Source organism: Balaenoptera ricei, chromosome 12 (genome assembly GCF_028023285.1).
Source record: "Balaenoptera ricei isolate mBalRic1 chromosome 12, mBalRic1.hap2, whole genome shotgun sequence".
Lineage (NCBI taxonomy): Eukaryota > Metazoa > Chordata > Mammalia > Artiodactyla > Balaenopteridae > Balaenoptera > Balaenoptera ricei.
The window spans coordinates 70123087-70140158 of NC_082650.1; the positions used below are offsets into that span (position 1 = coordinate 70123087).

At 38.3% G+C, this 17072-nt stretch overlaps 1 protein-coding gene across 3 annotated transcripts in view; it reads left to right on the top strand.

Moving 5' to 3' along the window:
* RARS2 (arginyl-tRNA synthetase 2, mitochondrial) overlaps positions 1-17072 on the top strand; it is an 80162-nt gene that overhangs the window by 21040 nt on the left and 42050 nt on the right. Inside the window, exons 2-4 of one of the 3 annotated variants that reach the window (XM_059942060.1) lie at positions 694-767; positions 12945-13047; positions 14439-14522. In XM_059942060.1, the coding sequence (XP_059798043.1) occupies positions 694-767; positions 12945-13047; positions 14439-14522 (261 nt within the window). Of the gene's footprint in view, positions 1-693; positions 768-12457; positions 12779-12944; positions 13048-14438; positions 14523-17072 lie in introns of those variants that run through there. The other 2 variants (XM_059942061.1, XM_059942062.1) reach the window with 2 other exon arrangements.

A 17072-nucleotide genomic window follows, 5' to 3' on the forward strand; every position in this document is an offset into this window, starting at 1 on the left:
AGTCACCTCAATGAGAAGCCCGCACACCGCAACAAGGAGTAGCCCCTGCTCACTGCAACTAGAGAAAGCCTGCGCGCAGCAACGAAGATCTAACGCAGCCATAAATAAACAAACAAACAAGTGAGTAAACTTTTGATAGAGCCTGGGGGTCAGATTTTCCCCCCATTATGTATTTGTTTGCTTGTTTATTTAAATAGCATGAGATTTTTGTTTCTTTTATTCACTGCTATATCGCCAACTCCTAAAACAGTGCCTAACACAAAAAGATTTTATGAGTGAATTAAAAAGCAAATTATCTTTGGTCCCAGCAGTTCATCCCTTCTTTTTTTTGTAAAAATAAATAAATAAATAAAAAGTTTTTTAAATCTATTTTAAAATTTATAAATATAAAATTCATCCTTTTTGGTAAACAGTTCTATTTGGCAATTTATGGTCAAACCCTTTTCTCATCCTCAACCCCTGGCAACCACTGATCTAATCTTTATCCTTACAGTTTTCGGTTTTCCGGAATGTCAAATAAACAATCATACATTATATAGCCTTTTGAGTCTGGCTTTTGTCACATTGCATAGTGCATTTGTAGCTCATTTGTGTTGTGTCTCAATATTTTTTTTCAATTGTTGAGTAGCATTCTATTGAATCTGGAACAAATATATTAACAGTCTTGTGCTGTTTGTTCTTTTTGATTTTTAGCTTTCAAGAGTGTTGGATCTTCCTCCAGAATACTTGATCAAGTCAATATCTGCAGTTCCAATTTCCAGAAAAGAGTTAAGTATAATATATTTGTAATGATCTCGAATGTTACTGGCTTTGTCAATATACAAAAAAAGTTACTCTTCAATTTATGGAATAGTCCTTGAAATTAACCTTAATATATGATTTAACCTATTATTCCCATGGATTTAAATAATAAAATTAAAATCTGTATTTTACATACTGACATGGCAGATTATATTTGTATTCTCATGCTGTCTTGATGTTTATTCTAATAACTATAATTATGGCAGTCTTTAAGAAAAATTTGGAATGAAGTTCAAATTTAATTCTGTAACAGCAAATAAAAGAACTAAGATTGTAGTTAGATTGTAGTTAGAAAATCAGTTTTTGAAGGGATCTTAGAGATTTTCCACCTATCTAATACTTGAATACTATTGTACCATATTTACCTGCTAGATTTTTTTTGCAGGTTTTGGTTTTTTGCTTGTTTCCATTCGAGGCCCCCCAGTGATAGAGAATTACTGGTTAGGACTACATACAACCTATAGTTGCTTCTTGGATTCAGAGAGATATCTCTTTTGTGAGTTTGGTCATTCTCATTGATACCTGTTTACGAGTTGGCTAGAAAACTTTAATACTTGGATAAAATACCCTCTCAGTTAATTAATAATGACAAGAAATTAGCTACATAGTAGGCATTTAAGCCCTAAGCTTAAGTTATCATTGTACCATTATGATATAATGATACCATTATCATTATACCATTATGTCCTTGTATTTTGTCCCCTTAACTTTGTCAGGATTTTAAGATTGAGTAGAATGAATGTTCTTTTTCCCAGAATAGGACAAAGAGATAAGTGGAAAAGAAAGAGAAAGGCTACGTATGTCCTTGTAAAAGAGAGCATCTTAAAATGGCCTGCTACAGCTTCATCTATACTGAGTTCCAAGAACAGAGGCAACCACTGACCAAAAGATGGGCCATATAATTATATGTAAATTGATGTAATGATGCAAACCAGTTACCTATTTCATAAAATCTGTAAAGGACATTTTGCATAATGGAATGTCTCAGTTTTTATTTTATGTTTCAAAGACCTTTAATAAGCTGAACTGTATTGGCCCATCTTTTTGTTTCTTTTTTTTCCTTAATTGAAGTAACATTGGCTTATAAATTTCATGCTCACAGCATTCTCTAAACAGTATAGCGTGCTCACCACCAAAACTTCAGTTTCCATGTGTCATCATACAGTTGATCCCCTTCACCCATTTCACCCACCCCCCTGCCGCACCACCCCTTCCCCTCTGGTAACCACCACTCTGTCTCTGTAGCTGCATGTTTGGTTTGTTCACTTACTTTGTTTTTATTTCTTATACTCCACATATGAGTGAAATCATACGGTATTTGTCTTTCTTTGTCTGACTTATTTCATTTAGCGTAATACCCTCGAGGTCCAACCACATTGTCCCAGATGGCAAGATCTCATCTTTTTTCTATGGCTGAGTAGTATTCCATTGTTTATATATATACCACATCTCCTTTTTTAAAATTTTTTATTGGAGTACAGTTAATTTACAGTGTTGTGTTAGTTTCAGATGTACAGCAAAGTGAATCTGTTATACGTAAACATATATCCCCTCTTTTTTTAGATTCTTTTCCCATATAGGCCATTACAGAGTATTGAGTAGAGTTCCCTGTGCTATACAGTAGGTCCTTATTAGTTACCTATTTTATATATAGTAGTGTGTATATGTCAATCCCAATCTTATCCCTCCCCGACCTTACCCCTGGTAACCATAAGTTTGTTCTCTACATCTGTAACTCCATTTCTGTTTTGTAGATAAGTTCATTTGTACCCTTTTTTTAGATTCCACATATAAGCACTATCATACAATAGCTGTCTTTCTCTGTCTGACTTACTTTCACTTAGTATGATAATCTCTAGGTCCATCCATGTTGCTGCAAATGGCATTATTTCTTTTTTATGGCTAAGTAGTATTCCATTGTATATATGTACCACATCTTTATCTATTCATTTATGGACACTTAGGTTGTTTCCATGCGTTGGCTATTGTAAATAATGCTGCAGTAAACATAGGGGTGCTTTTATCTTTTCAAATTAGTGCTTTCATATTCTTTTGATAAATACCCAGAAGTAGGATAGCTGGATTATGTGGTGGTTCTATTAACTTTTTGCGGAATCTCCATAGTGGCTGCACCAATTTATATTCCCACCAACAGTATATGAGGGTTCCCTTTTCTCCACATCCTTGCCAACACTTATTTCTCACCTTTTTGACAGTACCTATTCTGATGTGAGGGGATATCTCATTATTGGTTTGATTTGCATTTTCCTAATAATTAGTGATGCTGAGCATCTTTCCATGAGCCTGTTGTCTTGGCCCCTCTTTTGAATAAGACTTTCTTTACCTGCTTGCAGTTCCTTTGGGTAGCTCCACTTTAACAATCTGAAATACCAGGACTTTGGTTTATAGAAAATAAATATTGGGGAGGACCTCAATTTTTCTAGGCTACCAGTCTAAAATTCTGCATATTAAATTTGTTTACAACAAAGGAAATCCCTAGCTTTGCCTTCATAAACCCAGTTATTCTTTAGAGTACTAAAACAAAGCCTAACTGTTCTTGTTTTTTGGTGGTTTTTTTTTGGCTGTGTTGGGTCTTCATTGCTGCACGCAGGCTTTCTCTACTTGTGGTGAGCAGGGGCTACTCTTCATCGCAGTGCGCGGGCTTCTCATTGCGGTGGCTTCTCTTGTTGCAGAGCACGGGCTCTAGGCATGTGAGCTTCAGTAGTTGTGGCTCGCGGGCTCTAGAGCCCAGGCTCAGTAGTTGTGGCGCAATGGCTTAATTGCTCCACGGCACGTGGGATCTTCCCGGACCAGGGATCGAACCCGTGTCCCCTGCATTGGCAGGTGGATTCTTAACTAACTGCACCACCAGGGAAGTCAAAAGCCTAACTGTTCTATATTTCTAACTTGATTCTAAAACGCTATAACATGCCAGGAGAATTAAGAAATTTTATTTTTGTTAATTTGGTTTATTTAATGTGATATGAATCCATTTGCTCAGGTCTCCTAATTCAGTTATACAGTTGTCCCTTGAACAACATGGGTTTAAACTGCATGGGTCCAGTTATACATGGATTTTTTCAGCTAGCCTGAACTATGGTACTACATAATCCATGGTTGGTTGAACCGTGGATACAGAACCGTGGATTTGGAAGGCTGACTGTAAAATTACACTGGGATTTTCAACTGCTCGGATGGTCAGTGTCCCTAACTCCCCCCGGTTGTTTAAGAGTCAGCTGAATTTTTTTTTTTTTTTTTTGGCCACGACATGCAGAATCTTAGTTCCCTGACCAGGAATTGAAGCCACACCCCCTGCAGTGGATGTGCAGAGTCTTAGCCACTGGACTGCCAGGGAAGTCCCAGCTGTATTTTCAACTGTGGTGAAATTCCTGTTTAATACTGCTTGTAGTACACAGAATTAGTAACTTTGTTACCAGCCAGTACTACTCAGATCTATGGATTTCAGTCTGAAACCACAACAACTTCTCAGAAGTAGTGGGGAAGTAGCTATTGCTTTTTAAACTTATTTTTTTAATTATAAACGATATGAAAGTAGAGGGTATAGTTTAGTGAGCTGCTATGTGCCCATCACTCAAGATCATTAGCACATGGCCAGTTTTGTGTTGTCTACCCCCCACCCACTCTCCTGCTTCACAGTGGACTATTTTGACAGCTGCTTTTCATAGTCTAGATGTTATGTCATTTTAAAGGGATTTTTTTTTAATTAGTTTTTCTGTCACGAAAGCAAAACATAACCTTAAGGAAATTAAGGAAAATACAGAAGAATAAGAAGAAAAACTCCCCAATACTCTTACTACATACAGTAAGACAACTGATGTTAGCAATTTGGTATATCTTTTATCTTTTCTCTTTGAATATGTCTTTCAGCCTTAAAAAAGTCATAGCTATAAAACAACTATGTATGATTTTGAACCCTTTCTCTTGGCATCATTTCTTTGAAAATACCACTTTTTAACAGTGGCTTACTCTTAACGCTGCCCTGTTGATGGACATTTAGATTGTTGCAGTTCTGACTTTTCACATAGTTCACATTCAAGAATTGCCTCTCCAGGATGTGGAGAAAAGGGAACCCTCCTACATTGTTGGTGGGAATGTAAATTGGTAAAGCCACTGTGGAAAACAGTATGGAGATTTGTTAAAAAAAAAAAAAAAAAAAAAAAACTCAATTCCACTCCTGGGCATATATCCGGAAAAGACAAAAACTGTAATTCGAAAAGATACATGCCCCCCAATGTTCATAGCAGCACTGTTTGCAATAGCCAAGACATGGAGGCAACCTAAGTGTCCATCAGCAGAGGAATGGATAAAGAAGATGGTGTGTGTGTGTGCGTGCGTGCACACGTGCGTAATAGAATATTACTCGGCCATAAAAAAGAATGAAATATTGCCATTTGCAGCAACATGGATGGACCTAGAGATTACCATAGTAAGTGAACTAAGTCAGACAGAGAAAGGCAAATATCAAATGATATCATTTATATGGGGAATCTAAAAAAATGATGCAAATGAACTTATTTACAAAACAAACACTCACAGACACAGAAAACAAGCTTATGATTACCAAAGGGGAAGCGGGGGAGGGAGGGATAAATTAGGAGTTTGGGATCAACAGATACACACTACTATATATAAAATAGATAACAACAAGGACTTACTGTATAGCACCAGGAACTATATTCAATATCTTGTAATAACCTACAGTGGAAAAGAATCTGAAAAAGAATATATATACACACACACACATTTGTGTGTGTGTGTGTAACTGAATCACTTTGCTGCACACCTGCAACTAACACAATATTGTAAATCAACTATACAGTACTTCAATTTTTTAAAAATTACTTCACTAAATAGACAAAGCAAAAGTTTCTGGTGGGTGTATAATTAAAATCTCCCAAAAGGGAACACTGGGATCAAGTCTGGTTGATTACCCTCACCTCCCTGAAGCATTTACTTCTCTATGGGTCCTTTCATACTAGCAAATAACCCAGCACCGAATTCAGAATTTGTGTTTTAAATATTCTTAGTTTAATAAATTGGTGTTAATCATTATTATTGGCCTAAAAGGATGATTTTTTAAATTTGTCCTTATACCACTGAACTACTTGAAAATATTTGATTTTATTGAGAATTTTTAAATTGAATTAGTTTATTATTTATGTCTCAAATAAAATTTTGGATACTTCGTACTATTAACTTTTTAAACCATCTGTAGAAAATCATGTGACCTGTTTGGGTTTTCCTGGATGTTTGAGAGCCATCCTGTAGGTTTATGGTCATATTAAACCTTTTATAAAGTATCCCACACAGGGAAGTATATTCAATATCCTGAGATAAACCATAGTGGAAAAGAATATCAGAAAGAATGTATGTATATATGTATGTATGTGTAACAAAATCAATTTGCTGTACAGCAAAAATTAACACAACATTGTAAATCAACTATACTTCAATTTCAAAAAAAAGAAAGCATCTTAGCTATATGTCAAATCATTATTTAATCTTTGGTACATTCAAATCTTTATTTTCAATTAATATTGCTGTTATAGCTCTTATTTTAACTTTATATGGTTTTTATTTTTTAAAATCTTTGTGTTATTCCCATTTTGTTAGACTAATTTCTTCAGTTTCCCACATTATTGGCACAAATACTTGACTAAACAGAGTTCTTTGGTAAGAATAAATATATTCAAACCTTATATGAGTTTCCACAATTAAAGTTAATCTTTAGAAAATTAAATTGTTATGTAATCATTAGAGAATAGTCTTAGAAAAGAAACAGAATGGTTTGCCAACCAATCCAGTAAGTGAAGAACTACAGACAGAATAATTCCCCATGGCTTGGTACTGTATTCACATTTTTATTTAACATCAGAACTAGGATTATTTTACCAGAACTTAAGTAGGCGCCATTATCATCACCATTTTACTGTGCTACAAAAGAAATTAAGCAACATGCCCAAGAGCACACAGACACTGATTAATAGTTGAATTTGGGTCTTCGGTTACACCTCAAATGTCAGTAGATGAGTTTGGGTTGATAAGTGTAATCCACACTAGGCTGCTGGATAATGGATTAAGGCGCAGGAGAATCCTTCCCCCCCCCCCCCAGTTTTATTGAGATATGATTGACATACAGCACTGTATGAGTTTAAGATGTACAGCATAGTGATTTGGCGTACATATTGTCATGAAATGATGACCGCAGTAAGTTTAGTGAACATCCATCATCCCCTATAGACAACATTAAAGAAATAGAGAAAAAAATTTTTTTCCTTGTGATAAAAACTCTCAGGATTTACTCTCTTAACATACAAGTGTTAATTATCTTTGTCATGTTGTACATTATATCCCTAGTACTTATTTATCTTATAACTGGAAGTTTGTACCTTTTGACTACCTTCATCTAATTCCCCCTTCCCCTAACCCCCACCTGTGGTAGCCACAAATCTGATCTCTTTTTCTAGGAGTCTGTTAGTTTGTTTGCTTGTTTGTTTGTTTTTGAAGTATAATTGACCTACAACACTGTTCATATTCTACAACATAGTGATTTCTGTACATTTCAAAATGATCATGTTAAGTCTAGTTGTCATTGGTCACCATGCAACGGCATTGCGTAATTATTGACTGTATTCCCCACACTGTACATTTCATACCTGTGACTGATTTATTTTGTAACTGAAAGTTTGTACCTTTTAATCTTCCTCACCTATTTCTCTCTTCCCCCTACACCCTTTCCCTCTGGCAACCACCTGTTTGTTCTCTGTATCTATGATTCTGTTTCTGTTTGGTTATGTTTGTTCATCTGTTTTGTTTTTTAGAGTCTGCAATTAAGTGAAATCATATAGTATTTGTCTTTCTCTGTCTGACTTATTTCACTTAGTAGAATACCATCTAGGTCCATCCATGTTGCTGCAAATGGCAAGATTGCATTCTTTTTATGGCTGAATAATATTCCAGTGTGTGGTGCGTGTGTGTGTGCACACACACACACATACCACATCTTCTTTATTTGCTCATCTATTGATGGGCACTGAAGTTCCTTCCGTATCTTGGCTATAGTAAATAATGCTGCAGTGAACATAGGGGTATACATATCTTTTCAAATTAGTGTTTTCATTTTCTTTGGATAAATACCCAGACTTGGAATTCATAGACTGTATGGTAGCTTAGTTTTAATTTTTTGAGGAATCTGCATACTATTTTACACAGTAGCAGCACCAATTTACATTCCCAGCAACAGTGCATAAGGGTTCCATTTTCTCCACATCCTTGCCAACACTTATTATTTGTTGTCTTTTTGGTAATAGCAATTCTGACAGGTAGGAATGATACCTCATTGTGATTTTGATCTGCATTTGCCTGAGGGTTAGTGATGTTGAGCAACTTTTCATGTGCCTGTTGGCCATCTGTATGTCTTCTTTGGAAAAATGTCAATCCTGGAACCCTGCCCATTTTTTAATTGGGTTGTTTGTTTATTTGATGTTGAGTTGTATGATTTCTTTGTATATTTTGGATATTGACCCATTGTTGGATATATTGTTTGCAAATATCTTCTCCCATTCAGTAGGTGATTTGCATTTTGGTGATAGTTTCCTTTGCTGTGCAATAGCTTTTTAGATTGATTAGATCCCATTGGTTTATTTTTGCTTTGCCTTCCTTGCCTGAGGAGACATATGCAAAAGAAATATTATTAAGACCAGTGTCAAAGAATGTACTGCCTATGTTTTCCTCTACAGGTTTTATTGTTTCAGGTCTTACGTTTAAGTCCTTAATCCATTTTGAATTTCTTTTTTGTGCATGGTGTGAGAGAGTAATACAGTTTGATTCTTTTGCATGTAAATGTCCAGTTTCCCAGCACCATTTATTGAAGAGGCTGTCTTTTCTCGATTGTATATTCTTTCCTCCTTTGTTGTAGATGAGTTGCCCATATAAATGTTGGTTTATTTCTGGGCTCTCTATTCTGTTCCATTGATCTATATGTCTGTTTTTTTGGTTTGTTTTTTATTTATTTATTTTTGGCTGCGTTGGGTCTTCGTTGCTGCACGTGCTTTCTCTGGTTGCGGCGAGTGGGGGCTACTCTTCGTTGTGGTGCACAGGCTTCTCATTGCGGTGGCTTCTCTTGTTGCGGAGCATGGGCTCTAGGCACATGGGCTTCAGTAGTTGTGGCTCGCAGGCTCTAGAGCACAGGCTCAGTAGTTGTGGTGCACAGGCTTAGTTGCTCCACAGCATGTGGGATCTTCCCCGACCAGGGCTTGAACCCGTGTCCCCTGCATTGGCAGGTGGATTCTTAACCATTGCGCCACCAGGGGAGTCCCTATATGTCTGTTTTTATGCCAGTACTATACTGTTTTGATTACTGTAGATTTGTAGCATAGTTTGAAATCAGGGAGTGTTATACTTCAGCTTTGTTGTTCTTAAGATTATTTTGGCTATTCTGGGTCTTTTGTGTTTCCATACAAGTTTTAGAATTATTCTTTTTCTATGGAAAATGCCATTGATATTTTGATAAGGATTGCATTGAATCTGTAGATTGCCTTGGGTAGTATGGTCATTTTAACAATATTCTTCCATCCCATTAACATTTCTTTTAAAGCTAGTTTCATGGTGCTGAACTCTTAGCTTTTGCTTGTCTGTAAAACTTTTGATCTCTCCTTCAAATCTGAATGAAAGCCTTGTTAGATACAGTATTCTTGGTTGTAGGGTTTTTTTTCCGTTTTGTTGCTGTAAATATATCATCCACTCCCTCCTTTTCAGCCCACAGAGTAGTAATTTCCACTGCTCTTCCAATTCACTGATCCGTCCTCTGTATCATCTAATCTCCTATTAATTTCTTGTAGTGTATTTTTATTTCAGTTGTTGTATGCTTTAGCTCTGTTTGATTCTACTTTATATCTTCTATTTGTTTAAAACTTCTCCCTCTGTTCATCCATTCTCCCAAGCATCTTTGTGATCATTACCTTAAACTCTTTATTGGGTAGATTGCTTATCGCCACTTAACTCAATTCTTCTTCTGGGGTTTTATCTTGTTACTTCATTTGGAATGTATTTCTCTGAGACCTCATTTTGTCTAATTATGTTTTTATTTCTATGTATTTGGTAGGTTGGTTACATTTCCTATTCTAGACAAGTGACCTTATGTAGAAAACTTCATGTGGGTCCTAGCAGCACGCTCCCCTCTGGTCACTAGAGTCATATGCTTTAGAGGTGTCCCCTATGTGGGCTTTTTGGGTCTTTCTATTGTGGCAGGCTGACTACTGTGGGCATGCAAGTAGGCCTGGCTCTTTTGTGGGTAGGACAGTGGGTTGCCAGGCCCTGCCTTGTGTGAAGGCTGCCAGTCACTGGTAGGTGGGGCCAGATCCTGGTGCAGTGGAGTTCATGGCCAGGGGAGTCCTGGTCCTGGTACCAACCAATAGATGGCTAGGACCCGGTCGCTAGACAACTGGCTACGGAGCCCCAATGGGTCCTAGGGCTAGTGCTGGCCCATTGGTGGGCAGAGCCAGGTCCTGGCATCTGTAGCTGCGAGGCCCTAGTGGTCCCAGTGTCAGTGTCAGCCCACTGGGGCTGGGCCAAGGCCCAGTAGGTTCCAGGGCTAGTGCCTGCTCACTGGTGGGCAGGGCCAAGTCCCAGGGCAGCTGGCAGCTCTGGAGATCCTGAAACATCTGACCTTCAGCTGGTGGGGCTGTGTCCCTGCCCAGCTAGCTGCTTGGCCTGATGTGTCCAATTATTGGTGCTGACAGGCTGGTCAGGAGGGCTGGGTCCTGGTGTGGCTGGCTGTGTTGCCAGGGGAGTCCAGGGCCTGGTGCAGGCCAGCAGGTGGGCAGGGCTGGTTCAGAAGGCGACTGGCTACAGAGCTGCAGGGGGTCCTGGGGCTAGTGCTGGCCCTCTGGTGGGGAGCTACGTCCTGGGGTGGCTGGCTGCAGGGCTCAGAGTCCCAGAGCTAGTGTTAGCTTGCTGATGGATAGGGCCATGGCGTTGGGTGGTCCCGGGGCTGGTGGTGGCCTCCTGGTGGGCAGGGTCGATTCTTGACAGGGCTGGTGATGGCCCACTGGTGAGTGTGGTCATATCCTGACATGGCTGGCTGAGGTGCCCAAGCTATCCTGGAGGTGATGTCAGCGTTCTGTTGGGTGGGGATGTGTCCCAGTGGATCCAGAGTCTAATGCTGGCCCACTAGTGGGCGAAGCTGTGTCTCTTGCTGCAGGGCCTAGGGAGTCCCAGGGCTGGTGTCCACCCCAGTGGGTAAAGAGGGTCCTATGACCACCTCTGGCAGCTTGGGGATCCCTGGGCTAGTGTCAGCCCACTGCTGGGTGGGGCCAGGTCCCTGCCTGGGGTATCCCAGGGGTGGTGAGGACTGGCTGGTGCATGAAGCTGGGTCCCAGCACTGATAAGCTAGAGGGAGGGTTTCAAAATGGCGCGTACCTGCACCAGTGTCCTCATGGGATGAGCTCCCTAAATTGGCTGCTGTCAGCGTCTCTGTCCCCAGGGTGAGCTCCATTTGCCTCCTGCTCTTTGGGAGGCTCTCCAAGACCTGCAAGTGGGTCTGACCCATGCTCCTTTCGAGTTATGCTTTTGCCCTGGTCTTAGAGCTTGTGAAATTTTGTGTGCACCCTTTAAGAGTGGAGTTTATATTTCCCACAGTCCTCTGGCTCTCCTGAAAGTAAGCCCCACCGGCTTTCAAAACCAACATGCTACAGGCTCATCTTCCCAGTGTAGACCCCCAGGCTGGGGAGCCCAGTGTGGGGCTTTGCTCCTTGGAGAAAACCTCTGTAATTGTAATTATCCTCCCGTTTGTGGGTCTTGACTCTACCACATCTCTGCCCCTCTTACTAGTCTCATTGTGGTTCCTTCCTTAGCAGTAGGAGATAATTTCTCCTAGTCTTCAGGTGGATTTCATGGATAGTTGCTCTGTAAATCGCTGCAATTTTGGTGTGCATGTGGAAGGAAGGAAGCTCAGGGTCTTCCTACTCTGCTGCCCTGGTCACTTCTCAAGGCTCAGGAAAATTCTTAATGGTCATTATTGACTAGATTCTTTAATGTGATCAGAAGCCACACAGAATTTTTTAGACATGTGCCTGAATTTCAAGAGTGGTAAGAAGGAAGTGATTTGTGCTCTTCTATTTTGCATTACAGATGGGCTAGACAGATAATGGTTCAACGCACTTATCCTGCCCATAAAGTCTCATTCTCTACTTCATTATTAAACATCAGAGGATGTTCAGTGTTGGTAATTATGTGGATGTTTGTATATTAATTAAAATTATTTTTACACCTAGAAGATTCCAAGCTACAGAAAATTTATAGCGAATAATACAATGAACACTCATGCTCACTTTTGAATGTCAGGTCTTAATTTTTTTCCAAATTTTTGTTTTCAGAAATCAAACATTACAGATACCATTGAAGCCACCTGTATATACTTCTTTGATTCCACTCCCTACCATCCTTTCCTAGAGATAACTGCTCTTCTGAAGCAAATGATTGTTTTCACTAATCGGTTGCTTTGTGTTTCTTTCTTGGTTTCTTTGTTTTTGCATTGTTTCATCACCAGCCCAATGAAAAGAACAGCACTGTCTATCTCCTTAAGGAACTACTCAGTGTTAAGAAGAATATTCTTCCTCTCATGTTGAAACTCAGATTACAACATTTTTTAAAAATTGTGCTTTGGTCACTTGAAGGTCAATGAAGGGACTTGAATGAAGGAAGCATGAGGAATAGTGGAAGAAGATTTGTACTGATAGAAGCAGTCAAGAGACTTGAGCTTTTTACTGAGTCTGCTTATTAGTTGCAGGAGGATTTTTAGGGGAGACATTGAACTTGCCGGACATCATTTTTCACATCTATCAAATAAGGTGGTTGCTCTGCCTCTCCCACAGAGATACCATAAAGCTACAACTAGGTAATGGAAGAGGAAGAGTTTTGTAAGGTGATGCAAGATAAAGTTCTAAATCAATACAAGGTGATGATATTTCTGATTGCTTTATATTTTGAAAGTGTAATTCCTTCTGATAAAATTGTGTCAATGTAGAGAACACAGACTAATTAGTCTTTTTCATTTGTTTGTTTGTTACACTAGTAATGTTTTTAAGGTAACAGCCTTTTCCTGTTTCAATGTCTGTCTTTAGAGAAGTAGCTGACTTTCAGCTTTCTGTGGATTCTCTGTTGGAACACAACAATGGCCATTCAAGACCAGATATTCAACTTCAAGCCATGAGACTGGCAGAGAAGGTACTTTAGCACTATTATCTCTTTTTGACATTATAATAAATGTAGTATTTCAAAGAAAAAACTACTCTACAAGCTATCTCTGCAGGCTATCTCAGCCATAATAATGAATTTAATAGCATTTTTGTTCAAGGCGCCTTGAAAAGTATAATTTAAATTTATTTTAGCTGCATACTGTAAGGTTAAGATGGTTTTTGAAATTAGGTATAAAACATTCCTCTTGAGCTGACATTATTCAATTTTTTGATTAACTACTTACAGGAAGACTGAAGTGTTAATTAAATTTACAGATTGAAGCTGGATGGACTTCTGAATTTAGTAGAACAAGCTTGATAAATTAGAGCAGTGGGTTGCAATTTTTAAAATAAGTTTCTGGGAAGATGAACGTTAAAATATGAGAAGAAATGATTAGATGTAAATAGAATCATGATTGCGGAGAAGAAGTGGTTAGGTGATTTAACAAACCTCTTCCATTTCTAATTTCTCTGATGGGTTCCGTATCTAAAAGAGGAATTGAAGGGATTGCGGTGAATGACCACGTCTAAATTGTTAGTGTAATACCTTTAGAAAAGCAGGTTTGGGGGGAAGTTTTTTTAAAAAATAAGGTTATTACATGTGACACAGAGGAGGGCATGGGCACACTGAAGAGTCCAAACAATGAAAGTCACTTTCATAGAAAAAAATGTTTAAAGAATGACTATGATAAAGGAGCTTTGGTAGCTAAGTAAATGTTTATTTGACCACAGAAATTACCCCAGATTTTTATCAGGAAGTATACCAGGAATAAAATTATCCTAATTATAAGATTTATTTCCTCCTCCTCCTGTGAGTTCTCAGAAATAAAGGCTAGTGGCTCCTCAGTGACAGCAGGTGTTTCTTCAAGATTCATGGGTATCTCGGGTGCTTTGAACATCTAGTTGGTTAAAAATGTAAAGCGTATCCATTGAAGACCGAGCATTTAAATTATTTACATTTTATGTGTGGGTGTGAGTTGTTCTAGCAGATGCCTTGACAGAATGTCATGTTCTGTCACTCTCATGCAAGGCAGATGAAATAAAAAGAATTCATTGCATGTCAGGGTACATAGGGTGGGGGTAAAGTGATGCTCCCTTTTTTCCACGTTAGAAAGGGAATTTGAAGTGAGAGAATGGGAAAGAGGAAGAGAGAGATTTTGAATAGAGAGTAGCATTCTAGCCTGGAAAAGAAGAAAACGTGTAAATGCAAATAGAATGATGGAACTGGGGAGACGGGCTAAGGCCGAGGTCCAGACACGATGACTGTGAGAGAGGACCCACCTGCTGCCCTTGGGAGCCAATCCGATGGGGTTAGAACTACAAAGCTCATTAAGCCTATTTCATAACATGCCTGTTTTACTTGATTTGTTATCTTTTCAGCTAAAATGTGACACGGTGGTGAGTGAAATCAGCACTGGTCCAGGGACTGTAAATTTCAAAATAAACAGAGAACTATTAACAAAGGTAAGAATGGGTTATGTTGCAGCTGTTGCACCTTCACTCATTCCCTCTGCTTCAGCTACAGTGGTTTCCCTCCAGTTCTTAAAACTTATTGTGCCTCCTCTTGCCTCAGAATCTTTGCACATTCTGATCCCTCTGCCTGGAGTGCCACCCCGAGTTAAATCTGCTTATCCTACAGATCTTGATGTTCCCTAGCAGTGCCTTTCTTACCCCTTCATTCATATACGCTCATGACACTGTATATGTCTCCTTTGCAAAATTTATTGTAGTTGCTATTTTACATCTTTTTTCTATAACTTTATTTTTTAATTAATTTTTTATTTATTTTATTTATTCTTTTTTTTTTTTTTTTTTTCCTGACTGTGCCATGCAGCAAGCAGGATCTTAATCCCCTGACCAAGGATCGAACCTGTGCCCCCTGCAGTGGAAGTGCAGAACTCTAACCACTGGACCGCCAGGGAATTCCCAATTTGATTAATGCCTATTGCTCTTTAAACTCTAATTTCCATTGGGGCTTATAGCATCTGTTTTTCTCACATCCCCGGTTCCTATCGCAGTGCCAGGCATGCAGTAGGTGCGAGATAACTATGGTTAAATGAATTAATGGACTCCATATTGAATACAAGAAAGGTACTGCTGGTTTCACTCTCTGGTAGCCTATAATCTGTTGGAAGCATAAAATTTATATAAGAGAAACCATAAGACAGTTCTCTTAATAAAACAAAATTTTTTTTAAAAAGTGATTGATACAATAAGCATTAGAAACATCAGAGATGGTAAAATCTGGATGACCTGAGGGAGTTGGGGAAACCTCATAGACGAATTGGGTCTCCCTTGAGTGAGCCCATGGAGGACAAGTCATCCTGGATGTGAGACCATTTGTTGAGTTTTATCTCAATTGAACTTTAAAATTTATCATAATGCATGGTTTGGTCTATTAATTTAAAAAAAGAAATACACACCATTGTTGGATTGGTCAGACTTAGTATATGCTATGGTCTTGAATTGAAAATAACTGTAAAACCAAAATTTCTAATAATATAGTTTCTTCCCAAGGTTATATAGTTTACAGACATTTACCCATCAGCCCTATAATTCTTCTGAAGGAGAGTTAGTGTTTCATGCTTGTCTCTAGATCTTTGAACTTTTTTCTTTTACCTTTTTTTCACTGTTACTTCAAGACAAACTTGTTAAACCAAAATCCATCACAGAGACAAGAAAAATTTGTTTTGAGCTTTTTAAAAAGTGTCTACAACTTGTTGGGCTCTTGATAACATTTCGTGTCAACTTAGCAAACCAGTGAATCTAATGTACCATTTTTAAATAAGTGACTCTTTCTTCCAGTTGCTGCCTCAGTGTTTATGGAAGGAGAATGGAACTTGCCAACATGCCTTCCAAACTTTAGGCCATTTGATAGGCAATTTTACTATGGGAAAATGTGCTACGGTAGATGGAGTTTGCCTTTACAGCCAGCTTAGCTGAAAGAAATATAGTTTATATTTCGAGGCAAGGCATAGTTAATAATTTAAATTTTCAATGGCCATGAATTTTCATGCTTTATTACAATTAATTAACTAGGAGATTTTATCTGTTTAAGGATGCCCACTAGCTCACTTATTAAATATATTCCCAAGTCCTTCTCAATTGACAACGGAGGGAAAGAGTTAGGGCTTTGAGGTCCAGCTACTGTTTCTCACATGGAAACCCTCCCTTCCTTGTAGCTTTGAGGATCTGGATATTAGTGTGACTTTCTTTAAAGGAACAAGCAGATTGCTTACAGTAGCCTGCTCAGTGTCACAGTAAAGATACATCCTAGAGCAGTGAACACCCATAGTCTGAAAAAAGGAGTATTGAATGTACCTGTGTTATAATTTTTTAATAATAATTCTTATCTGCTCAAAGCCTAATTTCTTCTACACCTGGCTCCATTATTTTCAGGCCTTAAACAATGTTCATTTGCATGTCTGAAGTTTTCAGATCCTATCAAGAAAATTCAACCCTTCTTAGGACCATTATAAAACTTTTTTTTTCCATGTTAAAGTTACTGAGATTCACATGGAGCCAATGATCTATGTCCAAAACTTACTCCTCAAGCAGAGAATTATGAATTTATCGTTGTTTCCACATGTACAAACTTAGCCTTGCATAAAATATATCTGTTCATGCATTGCAGTTGAATTACTAGCACTGGCAGCACCAGAGATGATTAAATGTTAGCTTAGGTTTGGATCACTAATAATAGCTTATAATGTCTTCATATAAATCATCATCAAAGGTAGGAGGCTAAAATGTGAAATTAAATGTAGTAGGAACTGCCCAATCTCTGAGACTGGATAATACATTTTTCAAAGCTAGAAGAACTTATCATTGTGAAGAACTGTCACTTTGGTACCAAACTTCTACCTGGAGTAGTCTATAGATGACTTTCAGGAGAAACTAACTTTGAATAATAGTTAATTCAGTTTATGGGGAGAAAAAAAAGAGAATATATGAGTTTAACCAAATAGGAAAAAGGCAAACAAAATCCTGTTTTTTAGGTGTGCCTTAGAAATA